The 25,606-nt window shown below is 43.3% G+C and overlaps 1 protein-coding gene across 5 annotated transcripts in view; it reads right to left on the reverse strand.

The window, feature by feature from the left end:
- The window catches only part of LOC127039337 (granulocyte-macrophage colony-stimulating factor receptor subunit alpha-like), a 112,952-nt gene that overhangs the window by 38,592 nt on the left and 48,754 nt on the right, over nucleotides 1–25,606 (reverse strand). For 2 of the 5 annotated variants that reach the window (XM_050932828.1, XM_050932820.1), the window contains exon 1: nucleotides 2,344–2,542. The exons of 1 other annotated variant lie outside the window; for it this stretch is intronic. Coding sequence is in view for 1 of the 4 variants with exons in the window: in XM_050932777.1 (XP_050788734.1) it covers nucleotides 7,300–7,416 (117 nt within the window). In the remaining 3 variants the exon portion in view is untranslated. Of the gene's footprint in view, nucleotides 1–2,343; nucleotides 2,543–7,299; nucleotides 7,507–25,606 lie in introns of those variants that run through there. 2 more of the 5 variants (XM_050932777.1, XM_050932788.1) reach the window with 2 other exon arrangements.

Below are 25,606 nucleotides of genomic sequence, written 5' to 3' on the forward strand. Positions count from 1 at the left end.
GTACCTGGTGTGGTAGCTCCTATGCCAATCCCCAATCTATGAGTAGCAGTATGGTTGGAAGAAAAGTGCTGTGAGCAGGTTTTTCCTACACAATGCTGCTCTCCAGCTACCGGAACACCCCCTTGGGGCCACTTGGCTGCAGCATACTTTTTTAAAATATCCCTTACACAGACCCTGCCCAGTACAAAGACAGCCAGAGGGTTATCTCTGAAAGCATCTCTTGCACTGTGAGCCCCTTAGCAGCAGCCAGGATCAGGATGCACAGAGCTATATCCCTGCAAATTCCCTGTTTAAGGGTTCAGGAAAAGCGGAGACTACAGCCTAATATGGGAATCTTCCCTTTCTATACCTTCTGCAGCCCGCCCCTCCAAACCAGTGAAGTCTTCCCTCTACATTTCTCCCAGCTGTGCTCAGGGCCACCGCATTGCCTCTGTACTCTGAGGTCCTACAAAATTCCTTTTTCTTTATAAAATATTTCTTACTTGTGTTCACTTAATCATTTTTTATATTTGCAGATTTGCAGGAAGAGATTGCTTTAATACAAATGAGAATTCACTACTTAAAAATCACTAAGTAATTCCCAACAAAAATTATCTGGAGTTACTCAGTATCTGTTAGAAATGACTTAGGTTTATATTACTAATCCTCAGTAAACTATTTTCTTGTCATTTATTAGTGATTAAATGATTCTAGGCAATCACTAATAGATGCTAAGTAATAAGTTTGCTGGGAGTAAGTATTTAGAAATGGAGTAATTTTTAACAAATATTAAACAATTCTGAGCAATTCTAAATAACTACTAATAAATGACAAGCAGCTATTTTGCCTGATATCCAGTAAGTAATACATTTTGAAGTTTGGAGGTTTATGTTTTAATGGGGTTGCTGGGTGTAAGCTGGATTTGGATTTCAGATTTAAGTTCTGGTCTAAATTTAATAAAAAGAAAAAAAGAGAGACACACAAAACTTTCACTGTGCTCTCCAGACTGTTTAATATTGAAAGGGTTATTTTTGCACTTTAATAGGAAGGTAGAGGTAGATCAGACCTCCACTTATCTTACAGCCTTCTTTCATCTGCTCATTATTCTGCTACATCTCTCTCTTCTGACCCCTCTTCTACTCTTGCTATGGCTTTGATCCTGCAAATATTTACACATCTGCTTAATTTCACCTGCATGAACAGTCCCAATGAAATTAAGTTCATGCTAAGACTTTAGTGCCTTGGACTCAGTGGGCCAGATCGAGAGGGAATGTGTAAGAGTGTTAATAACATATTGGCAAGTAGGTGCAAGTCTAAGTTTGTGCAACAACACTGAGCAGACCCACGTTACACCTGCTTAGACTCTCTAAGAGTCAGTTAGACTCGCATCTGAATTTAGTTCGGAGTGGCTAATTATGGAATAGTAAACAAGAGCTCCATTATTTCACTCCTCTCATAGGAAACGGAATTTCCTTGAAGACACCGATACTCAGACTGAGGCTTGCGAGCAGTAGTGGCTCTTTAATGTGTCTCCTGTGTCTCTCTGCAGCGTATGGTATTAAAACATGATGTGATTTAATAATTAACCAGTCCAAGTTACTACCCAATCCGCATGCTTTTACTATGTTATTAACCAATTGCATTTGATAAAATTATACTTGGTCATTCTATGATATATATATATATTATATATATATAATATATATATATTTCCCCTGTCATTTAATATCCTGTTTAATTTATGAATTTAATCCTGTTTAATTATGAATATATTGTACTACAGTAAATGAAACAATGAATTCAGACAACTGTGGCTCTTTTGGGTGATGCTGAAATCTAAGGAACACTCACTAATTTGGCTCCTGAATTACTGAAGTCGGAGTATCACTGTTGTAGAAGGAGAAAACTTTTGTTTCCTTCAGTACCTGTTTTGCTGTTAAGGAGATTTTTTCCTTTTTCTCTTTAGAAAAACAACTACAGTACAAAGAAACAACACTAATTACTGGAATTTTTGGTCATGATAAGAAATGTTCTTCTCTTACATAAGATTTTAATTGCTCTCAGGGGAGGTTAATATCGCAAAATCAAGGAAACGGAAATATGAGTTTTTTATTCTGTGAATTGTTTTTCTTAAGACCTTTCTACAATACAATTTAAAACTATTTCAGGAGAAATGTGCTGAAAGTGAGAATACTCTGGAAGCCTCTCCTCATTGGGCTTGGGATTGTTACACAGGAGCCATTCAGGACTCAGGGTCAAAGGGAAGTGGGGGAAGAAAGAGAGAGAGAGAGAGAGAGAGGGGGGATTCTAGGGCAGACAGTGTTGGTGGAGCCTTGGCTTCAGCCAGCATGAACTCTGTCTTACCTTTGTCTCTCTTTGCTAGTCTAAGGACTTCCCAGCACTGTTTTCCAGTTGACTTTTAAAACTCATTCCATTTTAGAAAGGATGCCTGGTGTTGTTGTAAATAGTTAATGAAGGACATTGATCCCTGAAGAGGGTAAAATATCTCTCAACAGATGTCTACCTTAGTCAGACTCTCTGTTCAGAGCTCATGGTGAGAAACAGGAGGGGTAGAGCCTGAAGGTCCGGTCTCAGAGGTGTTGAGGCTGTGCGGCCTATCCTGGAGGAACTCCCTGGGGGCATGGGGCAATGAAGAGGTACTCCCAGGAGACTACTCCAAGTCTGGGGCATAGCACAGTCCCTGTAGATCCATGACAACTGGTTACAACTCATTACAATTTTGTAGTGCAGATAGATCCATAGCCATATCCTCAAGCTATATTAGAACCTTAAACATTTCCACAGGGCACCCTGCATTTCAGGGAGAGTAGTTTCATACCCATTGTTCTCCAAAGCCATGTCACACCCAGACTGGGACAGCCAAGATATACTGTTATTGCAATGCAGACAGACCATTGCAGAGACCATCTTTTTTTAAACACTGCAGAATCTTTCTCATGACTTCATTGTGTGGCAAAATACAGGCACAGCTGCTGGGATGAGAGTATGCCAAAGCTTCAGTGGAAGTCACATAGAGTGCTAGAGGTGAACAGAAAGTTGTGAAAATTTGACACAAAAGGTGTTTTCCATCTCTCTCTAATGATGTGCTCAAGAATCTTAGATAATGTTGGTCCCTCTTCTCAGCTCTTCCTAACCATCGCTGTCTTGCTCATCTGCATGTTTTTATGATGCTGCTGTTGGAAACGTTCACAGGCAGCACTGCAGAATGGACTTTGCCCCACCAGTGAACAAAAAGTAAACTCTACTCTCAGGATCAGGACATGTTGGGAATTCACTGGGGTAACCCTGGAGCCTTTAAAAGTTCACTCTTCTTGTTTTAAATAACGTATTATTCGGGGAATACAGGGCCAAAAAAAGTCCCAGTTTCGCCTTAGCAACCTTACAAGTATCATGACCCCTTTTATAGTCTGCTCAGGGTGAGGAGCAAGGCCTTGCATCACTTTGAGTCAGCTATGGTAAAATACTAGTGTAAATAGGGCTTCTTTATAGCTAACTGGCCATTATTGGTGTAGCAGTGGCATCTCAAGAGTCTGCCTGAAATAGAGCACCTCCCTCTCCGGTTAATATTGTCAGCAGAGGCATGACTAGCTGGAACCCCCTCAGGGTAAACTAGCGAGAGCTGCTGAAGGGCATTTTCAGTGAGAGCCTCTTGGTTCTGGCACTTGCTTCCCTTTTTCTGCTGATAGGCTGAGTGGAACCGAGAAAAGTTTTCAGTTCATTGGCAATTTCAAAAAATAAAATCGTGGGTCATGCCAAAATGATTTTTTTGAAATGTTTGGGGAATCAAAAAATAAATAATAATTTCAGGTTACATGAAATATTTCACTTGACCCAAAGCTGAACATTTCATTTTGGCCATATCTGCAGTTTTCATCAAATAAAAGTTTTGACTAAAAAATGTCACCCAGCTCTAGTCCTGAGTCTGTTAGGATCTGCTGCAAAGGCCATCTATCTACTGGGGCTTTCAGGGAGGGTATAAGGTTTGAATGGGACAGGAGTTGAGGGTGGGATATACCTTTGTATATAATTTCATTTTGTGATGTGTGGACTATGGGTTGCCCCTTGTGTGATTATTCTTTGGATGGACTGTTGTTTTAAATAACCTCCAGGTCACCCAGAGCTGGGGAGAGGCCTTTGAAACATTTAAATCAAAATATATAAAATGCACAAATAAATGGAAGCGCTATGGACTTGCACTGCATTCGTAATGTACATACTGCCCTCTTTGAAACCTTGCATTTATATTTTACCTTCTGTGATTAACTATGGCCTGGTCTACGTTAGAAAATTAGGTCAGTAGAACAACTTCGCTCAACGGTGTGAAAAATCCATACCCAGCAGCGATGCCATCAAATCGACCTAACCTCCAGTGTAGACAGTGCTAGGCCAGTGGGAGAATTCTCCTATCAACCTAGCTACGGGGAGGTGAATACCTATGCCAACGAGAAAGCCCTTCCTGTTGGTGTAGGTAGACTCTTCACTGAAGTGCTACAGCGGCCCAGCTGCAGTGGTGAGCTGCAGCATTTTAAGTGTAGACAAGCCTTATTACTATTATTATTTATATGTTTTCAGTAGCACTCACAATATGCTAAGCAAAAGGAGAACTTAAACTTTTAGGCAGACAAAACAAAGAGGACCAAACAGCAAGATTGAGGGTAGGGGAAGGATGTACAGCACACAAGCAGTGTGGTGAGGTGGTAATTAGCCATGTTCTGATTGGGCACTCTTGTTAAAACAAGGTTTGGGTTTTTTAAAAATTAGTATAAATATATTGACTTTTCCCAGGTAACTCCCAACCTTGCCACAATCAGCTGCTTAGTTTCTTGTCGGCACTACAATAGAAGTGGGTCTTCAGGAAGGACTTCAGTATGAAAAAGATCAGATAAGAAAAGGTGTTCCATGCTTAGGGAAAGGCATAAAGGAAAATGTGGAGATGCTTGTGGGAAAAGTGTCCAAACAGGGTATTGAGACAAGTATTATTGGTAGAGTGAAAGGGATGGGGTGGATGCAGTGACATGGAAATAATAATCCAAATCTATCTCAGCTTCCCCTCAAGACCCAGGCTAAGATGAGAAAGGATCTTGGAAATGTTAGTTCTTAATAGGTGCCATCCTGCTGGAATGGATGTGTCCATTTTCCACAGATTGATTCTGGTTCTCCTTTGGTGAGATTATAAAATAGTGATTAACTGATTCCAATAGCCCTATATGCAACTTTCAAGTAATGAGGACTAACATTACTGTGGCCACTATCACTAGGTAGGTAGGATCAGCTAGGCTTTCATATGGGAGCAAATATCAACAAATTCATTTTTATTAGGTCTTTACTGAGAAAACGCCATCTGTGGAGAGAGAAAGAGATGGAAGACCTACTTTTAGATTCTAATTCCTAGTTCTGCCACTGACCAGCTGTGCAACCTTGGGCAAGTCACTCATGCCTGTTTTACGAATATAAAAGACTATAAAAACATAGAACTGGAAGGGACTTCCTGTATCATCAAGTCCAGTCTGCTGCTATCACAGGCAGCCCCAGCCTATAATCCCATTAATAAACTCCATTTTGAAATTGTTCAGCTTTCTTGCCCCTACTACATTTATTGGGAGGCTGTTCCAGAACCTCTTTCTTCTGTTGGTTATAATTAGGTGCTGTCAAATGATTAAAAAAATTAATCATGGTTAATCATGCAATTATCGCTTGCCCTGGCCCCATGCCACTCCTGGAATAGGCTAGCAGGGCCTCAGGGTCAGGGATCTCCCTCCGCACACTGCTCCTGCAAGCACTGCTTCTGTGGCTCCCATTAGCTGGGAATGGGGAGCTGTGGGCCAATGGGAGCTGCAGGGGTGGTGCTTGCAGAGAGGGGCAGCACATGGAGCCACGTGCCCCCCTGTTTCTCCCCAGGGGCTGAAGGGGGCATATTGGCCCCTTCCAGGAATGACATGGGGGCCACACTATTCCACCAACTGAGAGCCACCGGAGGTAAGTGTTGCCCGGCAGGAGGCTGCCCCCCAAGCCCCAGCCTCGAGTCCCATCCTGGAGTCAACACCTCACATCCCCTCCTGCACCTCAAACCCCCTCCTGTACCCCAAGCCCCAGCCCTGAGCCCCCTTCCAGAGCCAGCACCTCAGACCCTCTCCTCCATCCCAGCACTCTGCCCCAGGCTTAGACCAGAGCCCCCTCCCACACTGTGAACCCCTTGGCCCCAGCCCAGAGCCCGCACTCTCTCCCAAACTCCCACCTGAGTCCAGTGAAAGTGAGTGTGTGTAGGGGGAGACAGAGTGATGGAGAGAAGGGGGGATGGAGTGAGCAGGGTGGGGTTAATTTCTTTGAGTTAATCACGTGAGTTAACTGTGATTAATCAACAGCCCCAGTTACAATGCTTCTAATTTCCAGCCCAAATTTACTGATGGCTAGTATTTACAGAAAGCAATCATATCCCCTCTCAGACTTTGCTTTGATAGGCTAAACAAGCCAATCAGAGTCTCTCCTTCTAAAATTAGCCATTCCCCTGATCTGCACCTGTTCCAGCTGAATTCCTTTTTCTTGAACATAAGTAACCAGAACTGTACACAGAATTCCAAATGAGGGCTTAGCAGTGCCTTTTACAATGGCATTCAGACTTCTCTATCTCAAATAGAAATGCCATTTATAAAATAGGGATAATGCTACTTATCGTACAGAGGTGTTGTGAGGATAAATGGAGGCTTATAAATTGCTTTAAGATCCTAAGAGCACCATATATGTGCAACATTCACTATTAAAGGATTGAAATAAAATTAAAAGCCAGGATACATATCAGTCATTGAAATGTACATTCAATTCATGCTGTTCCTAGAACTGATTCATTCTATGGAGTGATCTGCAACTTACCAAACACAAACTCATGTACAGGAGACAACATACAAATGCTTCCAGTTAGATTATTTTTTAAAAGAAGAAAGAGATAGCAACATTTCTCCTGGATACACAAAATAGATGTCAGAGCAAATAAGGCAGTCCAGCACACAAGGGAAAATATTGCTAATGTTTTTTCTGGACCTGGCAGGCAGTGCTGGGAATCTGATCACTCCCTTTACTCACATTTGTTCTTAACTTCAGATCATAAATCATAAATAATAATGTCATCACAATTTTGGCTAAAAACATCCTCAAATCTGCATTTGGAGGTAGATGAACTTAATCTAATATAGGTTTTTTTCCATTGCAAATGTTTGTGTTATGTCATAGGAGCCTTGAGAAATAAAAATAACAATAAAACACCTCAAACAAGCAAACAAAACACAAAGACAAAAACTAGCTTACCTCCTCCTTGCAAAAGGCTGGTATCTTGTTTACCTTAGGGTCTTGGGTCTGAGACTCAGAGATGATTGAAATGCTTGAGCCTGAAGCTGTTGTACTGCTGCGACAATACTTTATCATTGCATAGTATCCGATTCATGGGAAGTGTTGCAAGACTGATATTGAGACAGTTCTTTGGGTCATTTCCTTCACAGTTTCCGGAACTTCTTTAATCTCGTTTGCAGAATATAAATAATTTCACACAAAATGAACATCAACTTAATTAATAAGACACCCTCTTCCATTTCATCCGGTCCATTTGTGCTTTTGCGTCTACCATTGGATGTAAACGTACTTATAGAAAATGTATGTCCTACAAACAAGCCTGCTTCCACAAACAATAGTTTGCCTGTAAGTTCTTTTCACTGAAAGAGCTTTCTGTTCCAGTAAGTATCTTATCAGACAGGACCAATACAAACACAGCAGTATAATTGTGTGTAATGGGATCAAGGCACCTCAGTGTATCTGTTTAACACACATTTTTCTCTACACTGAACTGTGAAACAAACATTAGTATTTATTACCATTACAATATCAAATCAAAAATACAAGGCAAAATTAATGAGTTGAGGACAGCCTATTTGTTATTAATTATTACTATTATTTTATTATTATAGCACGTAGAGGCCTCAATCAGGAGTCAAGGCTCTATTATGGCAGGTGCTGTACACACATATAGTAACAATAATACCATCACTGCCTCAAACAGCTTACAATGTATACCATATCTCTGCTTTTGTCACTTTTAAGTCTCCTCAATCTTAATTTTGTTTGTATATGGTTTTTTGTCTTTAATTTCCTGGGGGCTATGACTGCTATAAAAGAAAACATATATTTACAGGTAATTCACATATCTACATTGCATATTATATCTAATGGTAGGAGAAAATACAAACACACCAATCTTCACAAACCTGCAGTGCTTTTGGCTGCTTGGATCTCCTACAGTTGGATTCTCAAAAGCAACTTTTCCCTCTATATAAATTCAAGCAGATGTTTCCTCTTCTTCAGGGTCTCAATTCCTCACTTTCAGCCACAACAACAGTGGCCGGATATTATTCACTGAGCAAACTTCATCATGGTAGCTGCAGAAATAAGATTCTTTCTCCTCCTCTTTCCTTCTCCTTCTCACATCATCTCATCCTGAGTTCTTTACAGACTGTATGAATCAGATTCTGATCTCACTTATAGTGGAGTAAATCCGGAGTAACTCCAGAATAGGTTTACTCTGGCTTTACACCAGCATAACTGAAATCAGAATCTGATCCTATATATACATAGAATAACTCCCCTCTTCTCACCAAGACCTGGCTGGATGACATCGCAAGCCCTGTGCGAGCCCACCGTGTCCCTCCAGGATACTCGGTACATCACAGACCCAGAGAGGAGAAGGCAGATGGCACTTCATTCATCGTCTGCACACATTAAATGCAAGAGAGGTGGTTCAGGTAAGGTAATTTCATTTGAATTCATTCATCTGACAGTAGAAGCCAGAACCAAAGCAATCTGATTTTATATTCATTTACAGACTATCACAGACTAAATGATTCATAAAGGAGCTCACTGATATCTTGTTGGCTATGGTGGTGAAATACGCAGACTTGTCTTCCTGGGCATAGGCGGCAGGTTATATACTTTTGTGGTGCTCGGGCACCAGGAATATTCAGGGCTGGGGGCCCCGCTCCACCAATATTTGGAGCTAGGTCTCTCCCCCGGCCCTGCCTGGATCGGGCCCCGGCCCCCACTCTCCTACGCATCTCCCCCCCGCCGTGTCCCAGCCTGGAAGAAAGCAGCAAGTGCCTCTCCCATGCCTGCTTGTGCTGCCCTTGTAGCACATTCCTATGTGGAGAGGTTCCTGGCAGAATTGCTGCCCCAGGGTCCTAGCGCCCCCATACCCTAATGGCAGGGCAGGCTGCCCTTACCCTGCCCTTCCACCCTAATCTTGAGTCTCTTCAAAGCCCCAAAACCCTCAGCCCCAGCCCTCATCCCCCCGCAACCTAATCCTCTGCCCCAGCCCTGATCCCCCTCCTGCATCATGAACCCCTCAGCCCCAGCCCCACAGCCCTCACCCCATAGCCCAACTCTCTGCCCTAGCCCTGAGCCCCCTCCTGCATCATGAACCCATCATCCTCAGCCCCACAGCCCTTACCCCTGCACTCTCTCCTATCCCCAAACTCCCTTCCAGAGCATGCACCCCCTCCCCCTTCCCACACACCCCCTCCTGCCCCCAAAATCCCTCCCAGAGCCTGCACCCCTCATCCCCTCCTACGCCCCCACTCCCAGCCCAGAGTTTGCACCCAAACTCCATCCCAAAGCCTGCATCCCTCACCCACTCCCTCACACCACCTCCTGCCCCAGCCTGCAGCCTGCACCCGGCACCCAAACTCCATCCCAAAGCCTGCACCCTGTACCCCTCCTGCACCCTAATCTCCAGCCCAGGACCTGCAACCCAGACCTCCTCCCCCACAGCCAAACCCCCTCCCAGAGCCTTAGGCAGGTGGGGGTGGAGTTTGCGGGGGCAGATTCTGGGCACCACCAAAATTTCTACAAACTTACCACCTATGTTCCTGGGAGATATCAACATGCATATCAACAAGGCCAGAGATGCAAAATCCCCCAAAACTGATCTTGTCACTTGCTTCCCTAGGACTTTCACAGGTTACCCCTGGTCCAACCCACACAGCCAGTCACATTTTGGACCTGATATTCACCCTAAATGTCAAGATCATAGACATCACAATCCAGCCACTGTCTTTGATAGATGACTACCTCATTAAGGCAGTTGTCAGAGACTGTCCAGCTCCCCAGGAACAAGAAAGACAAATGATCCTGATTCAACTTCAAAGACTCATGGACTCTGACAAAGCCACCAGCCTGCACCCAGCACCCAAACTCCATCCCAAAGCCTGCTAGAAGACAGCAGCACTTCATTCACAGTACAAGGAGTAGATCTGGTGAGTCATTACCATTCTTCACTGACCTCGGCCACTGACACACTGGTCCCTTCCTCTCCATTGCCCCCACACATCTCCCAGGTTTTCTGACCCCCTGCACTATATGAAGAGAGGGGTGGAAACTTGAGTTTTGATGGCAGGGTGAAAAAAAGCTGAATCAAACAGGATGAAACCCAGGGTAGTAAACCTCTTCATCAATCCTGCGTACCTACAACCTGCATCAAAACTGAGCACAAGTGCTGTGAAGAAATATTATCCCACTTTGCTGAAAAGATTACACACATTCAGGAAGGCTTCTCAAACAGCATGGATCCACTCTGCCTATACCTGCCATCCACAGCCCACCTGCCTTCCCAGAATTCAGTACATTCACACATCAAGAAGTTCTGGACACCCTAGAGGAGTCTTGATTGAAAACTTGTGAACCTGACCCATGCCCTTCCTGGCTTGTGAAAGACAGTCATGAAAAACTAGTGCTACTCCTGATGAAAATAGATAATGTATCATTTACAGAGGAATCTTCCCTTTCTTCTTCAAACATGCAGTAGTTTAACCAACACTGAAAAAACTCATCCTGGATGCATCAGTTCTAGCCAAATACTGCCCAGTATCAAATCTCCTGTTCCTGAGAAGCTCATGGAGACGCTAGCCAAAGGACAACTACAAACTCATCTAATTGAAATTAACATTTTAGACCTGGTACAATATGGATTCAGGGAAGAATATGGAACTGAAATCACTTTAGTGGCATTGATGTCTGATCTTCTGCTGTAGGTGGATAGAGGACAGACATCCACTGTCATCGCCCTGAACTTCTCTGCAGCATTCAGCACTGTTGACTGAGATACTGCTGTCCCACCTCAGATAAATGGCAGGGGTCCAGGGTAATGCACTAAAATGGTTTGAGTTCTTCCTGGGGGGATGCACCCAATGAATAGTGATGGGAAACAGTACAACATCAACAGGCCCTCTCATCTCCAGAATTCCACAAGGATCAATTCTCTCCCCTTGTCATTTTCAACATGTACATCCAGCCAGTAGTTGAACTGATCAGACAACATGGACTCAACTCCCAGCACTGTGCAGATGACACACAACTCTACCTAGGGTGACGAGATGTCCCGATTTTATAGGGACCGTCCCAATTTTTTGGTCTTTTTCTTATATAGGTTCCTATTACCCTCCACCTCTGTCTTGATTCTTCATACTTGCTGTCTGCTTGCCCTAGCTCTACCTAACCTTCACTATATCTGACCACACCACTACCACCTACAATGGCTCAGTGCTTGGACAAGATCAGCTTGTGGGTGAAGAACAGCTGGCTGAAGCCAAATTTGAACAAAACAGAAGTGATGTTGGTGAGCACAGGAAAGAATTTTGAAGAATTTGAGACTATGATGCAATCTCTTTGGTCAATTCAGTCTGTTGTCTAGTACTCTTGGATTCCTTGCTGGTACTAAGCAGCATCTGCAAGAAATGCTTTCTACCATCTTCAAAGGGCTAGCAGACTTTCCTGGTGGACAATGACCTGGCTTCAGTTATTCATACCTTTGTCATCTCGCATCTAGATTAAAGCAATGCAATATACCCGAGCATGAAGCACCAGTGCTCAGGAAACTTCAGCTAGAATGCTGCAGTGCATCTTCCGAGCAACACAGGATACCACGAGCACATCAAACCTGTCCTCCAGTCTCTACACTGACTTCCCATAGAATTTTGAATCAAGTTGAAGGTCTTGAGCCTTATCATTAAGGCACTCCATGATTTGGGGCCACGGTACCTAAAAGGTCATCTGAAGCTCCAGGATGAAGACTGGCTGACAACTGTGCACCTCTATTCCAATGAGACTTTCTACCACAAGGTCAGGGCCACCCAGAGGCGGGGGACAAGTGGGGCAATTTGCCCCAGGCCCCGGGCTCCACAGGGGCTTCCAAGAGAATGGGTGAGGCTCCCGCCCAGCCCCAGCCTCAGCCCCAGCCCAACCCCATCTCTGCCCCTTTCCCGGAGACTCTGCCCATCCAGCAGCGTTCCTGGACAGCGCGGCAGCGTGGCTCTGGCGGGGCCCCTGAGCCCTGCCCTGCTCAGAACTGAGTGGTAAGGGAGCAGGGCTGCGAGCTCCAGGCTGAACGAAGGGAGCTGAGCTCAGCCTGGAACTCACAGCCCCGCCCCTGACTATGCAGCTGAGGCCCCGCCGGATCCACGCTGCAGCTGTCGAGGGATGCTGCTGGATGGGCTGAGGGTTTGGATGAAGGGGAAGCCGGGGGTAAGGGGCTTAGGCCAGGGCCAGGGGGGAGGTGGCTAAGAGGCAGGATGTCCCAGAGACAAGGAGAGGGTAGAGGTTGCAGGGGGGCGGTCAGGGGACAGGGAATGGGGGGGTTGGATTGTGGGCGTTCCAGGGGTTTGTCAAGACTCAGAGGGGGGATGGATAGGGGTCGGGGCCGTCAGGGGACAGGGAGCAGAGGTGGGGTCCCAGGGTGGTGGTTGGGGATGGGGGTTCTCTGGGGGACAGTGAGGGGACAAGGAACAGGATGGGTCAGGGATTCTGAAGGGGGTGGGCAGTTGGGGGGCAGGAAGTGGGTGGGGGTCGGATGGGGACAGGCCCAGGCTGTTTGGGAGGCACAGCCTTCCCTACCCTAAAGCTCATTCAGCAGTTTGAGGCTTGCAGAAGAGCCAAGTTGTTAGCTTTTCCATTAGGGCTACCATCCCTTTCACTTCTCAAATGCCAGATTATAGTCTATATTTAATTTCAGTGCCATAGGGAGATTCATGTCAGGGGAGGGGAGCTTCATTTAAAATTAGCAACAGGGGGAGGGATCACATGAGAAGAGCAATATCCTTCCCAACCCTACCAAGGAAGACCCCCCTCCCCTGCATTCACTGAGGCTTGAGTGGGGTTAATTCAGTGGTTCTCAAACTTTTATACGGGTGACCCCTTTCACATAGCAAACCTCTGAGTGCAACCCCACCTTATTAATTAAAAACACTTTTTTATATATTTAACACTATTATAAATGCTGGAGGCAAAGCGGGGTTTGAGGTGGAGGCTGACAGCTTGCCACCCCCAGTAATAACCTCGTAACCTCCTGAGGGGTCCTGACCTCCAGTTTGAGAACCACTGGGTTAATTTAATTTTAGCACCCTGTGTCCTTTCGCGCATGCATGTGCTATTTTGAGCATTTCAGTTTTCACAATATAGGCTCCTCCCAGATTCTGGAACAAGCTCAAATGCTCAGTTCATGGAGTATGTACACAAGCTCTACTAAAGACAAACCCACAGTAACCGTCTCCAGTTTATGAGGGACCTCATGGAGCCAGTCTCTAGGAAACAGATTAAATGCATGGAGGTTAAGTCCATTAATGGCTATTAGCCAGGATGGGTAAGGAATAGTGTCCCTAGCCTCTGTTTGTCAGAGGGTGGAGATGGATGGCAGGAGAGAGATCATTTGATCATTATCTGTTAGGTTTACTCCCTCTGGGGCACTTGGCATTGGCCATTGTCGGTAGACAGGATACTGGGCTGGATGGACCTTTGGTTTGATCCAGTATGGCTATTCTTACGTTCTAAGCTAAATGAACCCAAAGTTATGGAGACAGATATGAGTCAAGGAAGCTAGCAGAGTGTCAGAAACCTGAAAAAAATCTCTGACTGGACGGGCTCAGGCGTTTGGTCACAACTGAGGTGGTTCAAAAGTTTTGGATTTTTTTTTTAAGCAGAATGTTTTTATTGTTTCTTTAAATACAGCAAGCAGCAAATATTTGGCCACACACTTCTGAAACCCCAAACTATATTCAGGTTTTGGCAGACTAATTTCAGCTTTTCAATTAAAAAAACCACAACAAATTTTGAAGGAAAGCAGACATTGTCCATGATGTTTTTCTGCTTTTTAAAAATCCCTAGTTTTCGATGCAGAAAAAGTTTTGACGGAAAATATTTGTCCAACCCTTTTAATGAACTTTAGTGCCTTTTAGCACTAGCTGATGCTGAGAACCAGTGACAGCTTGTAAAGAATTTTTCTCAAAACTGGGTTTGTGCTGAGATGCAGAAGGTTTAATTTTCCCAGGGCCGCCCATGGGTGTGGAGCAAGTGGGGCAATTTGCACTGGGCCCTGCAGGGGCCCCCATGAGAATATAGCATTGTATAGTATTGCAATTTTTTTTATGGAAGGGGCCCCTGAAATTGCTTTGCCCCAGGCCCCCTGAATCCTCTGGGTGGCCCTGCACAAGGTAAAGCTTGTCTGTGTAGGACCCAGAAATTTCTTGTGGATCAGTCCAAGGCTTTGGAATAAACTCCCTAAGAAATAAGGATAATTACCAATCTCACCATCTTCCATCCCAAGTGGAAGGTGCATTTCATTGACCTTGCCTTCTTTAACATAAATAAATAGCAACATGTGGATTTAAAACAAAAACACTCTCAGTAGACCTAAATGGAGACACTTCACTCCATATGCTTCTCCCGGAAGGGAGAGGATGAGAGAACAAATAAAGCATGATAGATTTTAGAGATGTTGGTCAATGTGCTACTGGAAGATGCTCAGATACCATGGTGATGAGCGCAGTGTCAAAACTATATAGAATAGAAAGTTATTATTTAACCACCATTGTAAGGATTGTGACATGGATAAAAAATAGATGCTTGCCTAACCCCCCACAAAAAACAAACAAACAAAAAAACCTGTGGCTGGATGACTTCTTTTCTCCCATAAATTAATTTATGTTTGTTCAGACTGTTAAATCTGAAGTCCTGACAATTACTGATGACATGTTCTACTACATATTCACTTGACACTTGTAGAACCTCTTTGTGATGAGTTGAACTACTACCATTGTTAGCAAGAAGTATCATTTTGTATGTGCCTGTTGGCACAGAATTGTAAGCTTTTTAGAGCAGGGACCAGGTCTTCCTATGTATTGGCACAATGCCTAGTTCGTCTGCCTCTGTGGTAAGGGATTGCTATGTACTAGCACAGGTATACTGTTCTTCTGAAGTAAAAATGTATACTAATTGAGGAACAATCAGTATCTTTTCTTCTTTGTGAACCCACATATCTGTTTCACCATACTTTTCATGTAAAACAAAATAGGAAGTGACTAAAATGTAGTCTGACTCATTTAAACCCAGAAAAAAGACCCAGAAAAAGGAAACTGTGGATTCACTCCTACTACGTCAGAACAACTGATTATATGCAAATAAGGGCCTAAGCTGCTTTATGAAAAAGAGAGACGTTACTTAGGCCTGCTCTACACTACGGATTTAGGTTGACATAAACTGCCTTGCATTGACCTAGCTATGGAAGTGTCTTCACTTAAATTTGGCCCCAGCTGACATAACTGCCTCTCTATGGCGAGTTAGTAACACCACCTCCCTCAGCAATATAGAGTTACGGTCGATGTAATCAGATTGATGCAGTGTCAGTGTAGACACTGCGTTGCTTGTGTCAACTGTTACTGGCTGTCAGGAGCCATCCCACAATGCCCCACGCTGACAACATAATCGATACAAATGCTCCTGGTGAGGACATGCATCACTTACACAAGGAGACAAGTGTGCACTTTCACAAGTGATTTAATAATTGCTGTGGCTGTATGCCAACGTAAGTTGGGTTGACATAATTTTGTTGTGTAAATATGGCTTTATGCCCAGATCAGGACTTAGTGGCCTAAATATCTTTGAGAATTTGGGCCTGAGTGATCATCACCTTACAGAAGAGCAGGAATCAAAATACCTGAGAAATATACCTATAAATATAGCTCAAATATTATGAAATGAATTGAGTTATGTGGGTTTTATTTAAAAAAAGGAAGGAAGAATGCATTCCCTAAATTTGCTCACAATTTCACAAAATGGTGTATAAAAACTGACATTCCAGGAATACAAAATTGCCCCAAATTAAATGGCAAAAATGGTAACATGAAATTAAAACAATAAAGAACAATAACAACAACCAAAGCACCATGCTTTTTACAACTCTAAGTGTTCTACTAATGCAACTTTTCGGATGATCACCTCTTGTGGGTTACACATAAACAGAGATGGGCCAGAGCTGCGAAATTCAGATCCAAATTGTCAACAGCCTGCCCCACAATTCCAGGGATATTTACAGGCAACATTTTGGTTTGGCCCATTATAGAGATAGGACCTGACCACTTGATTCAGATTCTGAAATTCCTCCAAGTGTTAGGTCTGGAAGGGCATTTCAAGTCCTGATCTTTGGTTCAGACCTTTCTCCAGCTCAAGGCTGCACCTTTAGTTTGTTCTAGTTATGGTATAACTCAAACAAAAAAAACCAAAACTGTAGCATTAATTCAGTAATCAGGATGAGAAATCAAGAATTCTCAAGTTAGGCAGTTCCAGAAGTTAAGGCTGAGCACTTAACCCCTTTCCAAGCCAGTGCTGTGACATTTCACAGAATTATTCATGCAACTGGACCATTTCCAAAAATTCATAGCGAACCATGAAAACCTCAATTCTTTTGATTTTACAATTTCACTTCCTATTTTTCATGTCTTGCTGCTTTATTAAAAAAGCTATTGCATAGTGCTACAATGACTGCTGAAGCAAAAGAGCTCAACACTCCCTAGTTGCAAAACTAAGTTTGTATCTCTAACACTGTAACACACACAAAAATGCCTTTCCCTGAAAAAAAAGTGACAATAAGCCTCATTCTCCACAGCCATGAAACTGGTGTAATCATTTACACTTATGCAAAGTGAAAGCAGAGTAGTTGTAAAATGCTGCCATTATGATTTTGATAGCTTGTTTCCAGGCTAATATTACAAGTTTACATCAGCTCTTGGTTCATGAATTTCTAAGGGCTAGTCTACACTAGAAGCGCTACAGTGACACAGCTGCATCAGTGCAGCTGTGCTTCTGTAGTGTGTCTGGTGAAGACACTCTAAGCTGGCAGGTGAGAGCTCTCCCGTTGACTTCATTACTCCACCTTCATGAGACACAGAAGCTATGTCGGTGGGAGAAGCTCTCCTGCGGGCACAGAACTGTCTACACGGGTGCTGGGGGTGGTGTAACTTGTGCTGCTCAGGGGCATCCTATGGTTCTGTTTCCCCTTAAGATGGAAGTGACCTAGTCACCATCCTCTCAAAACTTTGGGGTGACCATCGGAGGAGTCTGGGTAAATGACATCCCTACATACAGGAGCGTTTCTGGGGACTTCTGAGGGGGGGGAAGGTTAGTTAGTTAAAAAGGAAGCTATCTGTATTAGAGATAGATCCATCCATAGCCTTCCTCCACACGAAAATGCTGCGACTAGAATCATTTTTCTAGTTTGTTGCTTTGACCATGTTACTCCTCTTGGAGTTACTTTCCTGTTCCTCATCATGCTGTGCTTCAAAGTCCAAATATTTTTCTTTTAAGGCTCCGTATAACTCAGTCTCCCCCACTATTGCTCTTCATCTGTTTTTCTTGTTAAAATGGGGGTGACAACACACACTTTCCTTTGTATATCTCTGAGGTTATTGATGAAAGTGCTGTACAAAAGCTAAATATTTTTATCCTGGTCTTGGTGTCTGCCAGGATATGTTTGATCCATGGGCAATTAAAGACCTCACTGAAGCTGATGGGTATGCTATCCACCTTTCATTCAGGGTAAATGGAAAGAGCAATTAAGCTCCTTTATGGAGTAAAAGAGCTGAAACAATAGAAGCTCCCTCTCACAAAATGGAGCAGCAACGTAAATCCTGAATAAAAGCTGGACCACGTGTCCCTAAGAGAACTGATTGCAAATGCAGGGGCTGGGGCATTGATTTGGTTGCAGCTATCTGTCTGTGTGTGAAAGAAACCAGAAAGTAAACAGACCATCAGAGGAGCACTGGTGACTGTGAGGGTGGCCTTGAGAGAAAGCCAAGCGGGAGAGAGTCTTTTGGGCACAGGACTGGCTGGAAAGTAGGCTTGGATTTCTGAATAAGGAAACTGCCTCTTGTTGTTTGTTCCTACTGTGTTCAGGGAAATAGAACTTTGTGTACATTCTTTGTAAATAAACAGGATTACATCAAAGAAATACCTAAGTAGTATATCTGATTTCAATATCTAACATAAAAAGCCTAGCTAGGCTCCACATATCGGCTAGCTGTTTGGGCCAAGGGGCAACAATATTATCATTATCATCTCTGACCTGGTCTTCTTTCACATTCCCCTCTGCTCTGTCCACTCTGCCAATTCAAAGACACCATTTTCATTACCCTTTTCATTTCTACCTCTCACAAACATCTTCCTGCCTTCTTCCACCACATTACACCTGTTGGCTATATTTTGGGTTCCACCCAGAAACTATGGGTGAGCTCCTTACCCCCTCTGTAGTCTTTACAGTGGGTGAAAGGGCTAGTGTGATGTAAAAGTACCCTAAATGCCACAGGTCTGACTGTGGGAAGATGCCTCTGGGACAGGCACTGCAGATGGCAGCTATAAGGCTCTCCTCTGAAAGTCCTAGAGCAGGGTTGTGCTTGTTTCAGGAGCAGTACGTGACCAGGGTGGGGTTGCAACGTGCAGCACTGTGGATATTCTAGGCTAGGGAGACTACTGTAACTCACATGTGCTTTGAGGGCTGTTGAAATTACACTTGGGGTCCCAGAACAACCCAGGATTTCACTATTGTTCTGTGGTTTAAAGGTGTCAGCTGGAATGTGAGTTCTAGACTGCCAGGGAGGCAACTACTGGGGGGCATAATTCCAGCACTTCAGTGTCTGAGGGTGTAGGTCTAGAACCCAGGAGTGTGGGAACCCTGGACCTCTGCCATTGCCACTCAAGGAGGTAGGCAAAGCATTAGCTCTCTAAACCTGGAAGGTCAGGCCCCCCAGGCTGTGCTGCTGGCACACTCAAGGCCTGTGGCCACGTGCTGCCTAAGCCAGGAAGTGAGGCTGGTGAGCTGTCTAAGCAACTGTACAGATGTCTTGCTGCTGTTATATTGGACTCTGTTCATGCCACTTCCTGAAGTGTGTATCCAATACTACTCCTGCTCCTCACTCCTACCTTGCTCCTCCTCTGTGTTTGTTCCTTGTCTCTCTCCAGTTACTACCCTTTCACCTTGCTCCTGACTGTTGGCTACAATCCTGGCTCTGACTTCTGACTCCAACTCTGGCTCAAGCCTGGACTCTGGCATTTGGTATCTCATCCTGTCTCTGCTGTGTAGACATACTCATAGTAGCACAGCACAGAATCTCACCCCATATTTTCTCTCTAGTCCTTATATTTATGAAGATGACCTTCAAAATGTGAACCAGAAACAGGTGAGGCAATGTCTTCCTGATGAACAACTTTTAGTTGTTTCAAAGGAGCCTAACTCTAAAGCCCAATGATGTTGACTGAAAGGAAAATGTTAAGTATTTCACTGCTGAGCAAAATATGCAGCAAAAAAGGAATGATTGTGCAGATCTTCTAAACCAATCTACTGTGAATGGCATGTCACTTTAGCATCAAGAGTGAGAGGAGCTTGGATTATGTGCAGACCTAGAAGAATGCTACCCTGAAGTAAAATCTTCAGAAAGTCTTAGCAACAAATGAAGTATTTTTGTTTTTTTTTTTAAACTAAAGCTGAAAAAAAGAAATTGGTCAAAGAGTTTATGTTCATATCATTCAAAAAGTAGCTGGAGTTCTTACTTCACTGAATCATCTTGTAGCAGAATAAACAGCACTTGTGCAACATCCAGAGTTCTCAGAAACTTACATTGCACTTTTGATACTACATATTGTTGAAGAAATCTTATGAAACAATGCAACTTGTTTTTCTCTGAACGATGCAAATTCAGCTAAGTAAACAGCTGAAGTCACATCTCTCTTCAGAGACTGAGTTTTATTGTAAAACAGGATTAGTGTGTTGGGTATGTTCAAATAACAGTAAGCCTTCTAGTACTGAATTGTCCACTGTGGCCTAAATGATCAAAAGTGATTTTGGACGCCCAACCTGAGATACCTTTTCAGGGCCTAATTTTTCAGAAAGTGCAGAGTATTCCCTCCGAAAATGTCCCAAACCACAGAAAAGCCACTTGTATTTGAAATGTCAAATAAATAAAAACAACCAGCCAATTTCCTAGGATTTTAAATATGAAATTATCTAAAATTTAAGATAACATGTTTCCTTTATGCCCTCAGTTGCCTGACTGCTGTGACCATACTCTCATGAGAGAGAAGATTTGGTCAGCAGTTTATCTGTCACCTCCTTGAGACAGATTTCCTGTTGTATGGGACTTTGGAAAGCTAAATATGCCACCCAGCACTCTTCCACATACTACTGGAGAATTAACTTCCCTTTTCCCTGTTGAGGTTTCCACCCTTAGAGCTGACCCAATAGAATAGTAGTGGAGTGATAATTTGTAATATGCCTGTTGTGACTGGAAATTCTTTACAACATTAATCCACCAAGGAGCATGCAAGTAAACACAGTGCCAACATGTTTCTCATTTGAAATATCACGTTTTCTTTGATTCAATTTAATTATAATTTTCTGGGCGTTGATCAAGTCACCATTTAGACTTTGCCTCCAGCAGATGCTTGTTCAAACTCTGAGCTCAGGAACTGCCTTAATACAGCTACTTAAAAGCTCTTCTTGTTTTATAGTCTGCAATCATTTTGGGCTAGAGCCACAAAGAGACTTATGTATAGCAACACCCAACTTCTAGGCACTTTGCTATCTGGTAGAAGCCTCAGCCCAGGCTTCCAGGCCAATACCGGGGGAGGGTTAGTCACCTAAGAAAGGGATCCTCAGAAATCCCCATGTTGAGTGGGCAGCTGTCTAAGCTAGCTAGGAGTGAAAAGCAGAGGAAAGGGGTGGGGCTTATGGCCCAGATTCACAAAGGTCCTTAGGCACCTAACTGTTGATCTAGTCTGTAGGCACCTGACTGATGCACTGGACAGAAGCACCTATCTTGGCTCAGGATTCAGAGCTGTGCACGTGTAACCCGCACACTTCCTGGATGTGGAGTTCTGTCCCATTTAGTGGCACTAGGGAGAGGGAGATATATATAAAAAAATTATTCTGCTTTACAGCCTCCACTAATAGCCAGTTGGCTTTCAGCTCATGCAGTAGAGCTCATGCACTTAGCTGCAGAGGTGCCAGGTTCAATCTCACCCACCAGGGTCTGTTGGTGTTATACACGCTTGCCTGGAGTTTTATGCTTAAGGCAAGCCATCCCTTCCTTGCAATAAAAAAAGAGAGATTATCCCAAATCCTCCTATTGTAGCCAATAGCCCCGTAGTTATGTCACTCAGCTGGAATGCGGGAGATTCAAATTCTTGCCCTACCTGATTTGGAGCAGAAACTTACACCCTGTTCTCTTACCTTCCACTGGGCTATTTAGGCTATTCTGGGCGTGGTTCCCTCCATTTTCTCCTGTTGGAGCTGGTCCACTTTGTATAAATAATTAAATAGTAACCGGAGCAGGGATTTGAAGCTGGGTCTCACACATCTCAGCTGAGTTCCCTGAACTGCAGGGCATTCTGGGTAGATGCACACAGCCAGCTGAATTCACAACTTGCTCACCCTCTGCTGTGTTTTGTGTGTGGGGCCTGATCCTGTAGGTGTGCTTTGAAAACACCTAACAGAACAGGCCCTGTTGGGGTGATAGGCAGGGGAACACCTAGTCTGAAAATCCTGCCATGACTTAAGCATGAGCGGGAGCTCCAAGCAGCTCCTTAGTTGTGGGGCAGCATCAGGACTTAGGCAGCTTTGTGCATGCCCACTAGCAGAAACGTAGTCTCCTAAGATACTTTATATACCAGTAACGTTAGCAGTAGCTGAGGCATAGTTCTGAAGATGTCAGTGGTGCCTAAATCTTGAGCTGAGGCATTTAGATGCCTCTGTATCTTTGTCTATTAGTGAACTTCCCTGTCTAACATTTTGTTATGGGCTACTAAGCCAGAAATAGCAACAGCTTTACTCAATGTTCCAGTGCTGTGGCCCTGAAAAGGAAACCGTTATTATTTTGTAGGAGAAACATCTTCAATACCCTAGAGGACTGCTCGCTCTGAGGTAGAGGAGCCAGTCAGCAACTCTGACGTCTCTTACCATTAGCAAGGTTGACTGACAATGAGATTCCACAGGAGTCTGAGCTCTATCTGGCCAGAGAGGTGCGACTGCTATCCACAACCTAGAGAAAAATTCTTAGGGCCTTTATCTGGATTATGCTGCTATCTGCTTTTGTAAGCCACCAGAGATGGCTGAAAGGGGAGTACAGCAGGTGAGTAGTGTTCCTAAGGGCAGACTTAAATTCAGTGCTGTGAGGGTTCTTAGTGGACATTTCAAAGAATATTTCTCAATGTCATTTTTGGGGGTGTTTGTATGTGGGGGGAATAATGCACTCCAAGCCATTCTGAGCAATGGACAACGAGCATCACATACTTTAAAGAAAAGAAATTATGCTTAATTCAACACATATAAAATGTAATAGCTCCCAATTGTTTTAAAAGAAATGACTGCAAAAGAAAAAGAACATATTACTAGACAGTGAAGAAGTATTGTCTCTCTTTTGTTAAAGGAGAAAAGAAATGAAATTTACATTAAATTCAAGAAAAGCCCAGTTTTTGTCAAACTTTGTAGTTATATAACAATCAAAACAATAATAACACCACCATCTAGCTTTTTAGAGCTCATATAGTGCTCTCATGCAGACATACACTGAAACAAGCTGTGAACAAGGCTTCCCACCAGGTGGAGGACTTTCTCCTGCAACTGAGAAAACCATGACCATATAATACACACAACACAGTGTAATGGGGAAATACAGATTTGTTCTCATTTGGCACATTACTTTTCCTGAATCATAAGCTTCACAGGTAAAAGTAAATCCTTTCGACTCTTCTGTATTCTCCTTTCATAGGTCCACTCTGAGTTGTCTACTAGGACAAACACAAATGGCCCAAACTTCCAGCCCCAAATGCTTTATAGCTCGTATACAAAGTGCAGCTGAAGTTAAGAATGTTAATGAGCAGGAGCTGTGGCAGACTTGGCAAATTTTATCATTGATTAATAGATTCCAAGTCCAGCAGGGACCATTGCGATCATCTAGTCCAGGGATCAGCAACCTTTGGCACGCGGCTCACCGGGGTAAGCACTCTGGCAGGCCAAGCAAGTTTGTTTACCTGACATGTCCGCAGGTTCGGCCCCACTGACTGAGGTTCACCACTCCAGACCAATGAGGGCTGCCAGAAGCTGCGCGGGCAGAGAGATGTGCAAAAGAAGGGACGTCTAAATAAGCTACATAGGAAAGATATCAGGCCAGCACCTCACCTGTAATAAATCAGCGTAGCTCAATTGACTTTAATGGAGCTCTGTTGCTTTAATCCAATTAAGGATCTGCCCCATATCATGTTTCCCTATATGTGGCATATAAGAAGATATAGAAATGAAAGGGCTTCTTCCAGCAATAGAATGCACATGGAAATACAATACCAATGCCTCTAGTCATGACTAGTTCCTGCCACCATGAAAATTGACAGTGAGAGGCAGTATGATCCAGTGGAAAGTGCACTGGAGTGAGACTCAGGAGACCTGGGTTGTCTGTCTGGCTCTGCCTCTGATCTGGTGGATTATCTTGGACAAGTCAGTTCCCATCTTTGTGCCTCACCTTCCCCACCTATAAAATGGGGGGAATGATATTATGTCCTGTGAGAAGTACAATGAAAAATGCTATCTGAGAGTGCAGTATTAATTCGTTGTTATTATTATACCAAGGGAATGACACTTACATTGGGAGGGGAAAAGGAGAGATGAATTAGTCAGCCACCCAATCATTCTTATTTTATTCATTGCATTTCTCAGGGCTAAAGTTTCTCTCCCTGATCCCTCTGTGCTGGTTTTATTACTCCTGTTCTACCCTCCTCAATGTTGAGGACCCAGGGGCAGGGCATGTCAGCATGGGAGGGATCAGAGCTAATCTGGCAATTCTGGGCAGGTGGCATGGTCACTAGGGAGATGCTTCCAGCCAATGCAAATTAGAGCAGCCCTGGAGAGCAGTTCAGTCCCTGGCCAGTCCCAGAATTGGGGGAGGCAAATGTGCGGGAGGCAGACCAGGTGCCAGCTTATGGCAAGGTCCCCAAGCCTCAACAGAATGCTGACAAATACATAGTGGAATTCAGTCTGGCTCACCTGTGTGTTACTGTCGTTAAAATACATATTAGAATTATAAGAATTAGGGATGTCAAATATTTAAAAAATATAATGATTTAATTGAGAAATTAAACAATATAATTGCGATTGGAGTTTTAATCACACTGTTAGTAATAGAATATTTATTTAAATATTTTTGGATATTTTCTACATTTTCAAATATATTGATTTCAATTCCAACACAGAATACAAAGGGTACCGTGCTCACTTTGTATTATTATTTTTTTATAAATATTTGCACTGTAAAAAAGATAAACAAAAGAAATAATATTTTTCAATTCACCTCTGTAGTGCAATCTCTTTATTTTGAAAGCACAACTTACAAAATGTAGATTTTTCATTTGCAATCAAAACCAAAACAATGTAAAACTTTAAAGCCTACAAGTCCACTCAGTCCTACTTCTTGTTCCGTCAATCACTAAGACAAACTACTTTTTTACATTTGCTGGAGATAATGCTGCCCGCTTCTTATTTACAATGTTACCTAAAACTGAGACTAGGTGTTCACATGGCACTGTGGTAGCCAGTGTTGCAAGGTACTTATGTGCCAGATATGCTAAACACTCGTATGACCCTTCATGCTTCGACCACCATTCCAGAGGACATTCTTCTGTGCTGATGATGCTGATTAAAAAAATGTGTTAATTAAATTTGTGACAGAACTCCTTGGAGAAGAATTATGTGTGTCCTGCTCCATAGTTTTACCTGCATTCTGCCATATATTTCATGTTATGGCAGTCTCAGATGACCACTCAACATATGTTGTTCAATTTAAAAACATTTTCACGTCAGATCTGACAAAACACAAAGAAAGTACCAATGTGAGATTTCTAAAGCTAGCTACAGCACTCGAACCAAGTTTAATAATCTGAAGGGCCTTCCAAAATCTTAGAGGGACAAGGTGTGGAATATGCTGTCAGAAGTCTTAAAAAACCAACATTCTGATTCGGAAAGTACAGAACCCGAACCACCAAAAAAGAAAATCAACCTTCTGCTGGTGGGTCTGACTTAGATGATTAAACTGAATGTGTGTCAGTTCACATTGCTTTAGATCATTATCGAGCAGACCCTGTCATCAGCATGGAAGCAGTTTAATCTCTCTCCTTTAGTATGGTAGATTTAAGTCTAACCAGTGTTTTTAGTACTCCGAGAATCCTCTTTCAATGTTATCTTTTATTATTATTTTTTATTTGCTCTGGAAGG

Source organism: Gopherus flavomarginatus, chromosome 1, assembly GCF_025201925.1.
Source record: "Gopherus flavomarginatus isolate rGopFla2 chromosome 1, rGopFla2.mat.asm, whole genome shotgun sequence".
Lineage (NCBI taxonomy): Eukaryota > Metazoa > Chordata > Testudines > Testudinidae > Gopherus > Gopherus flavomarginatus.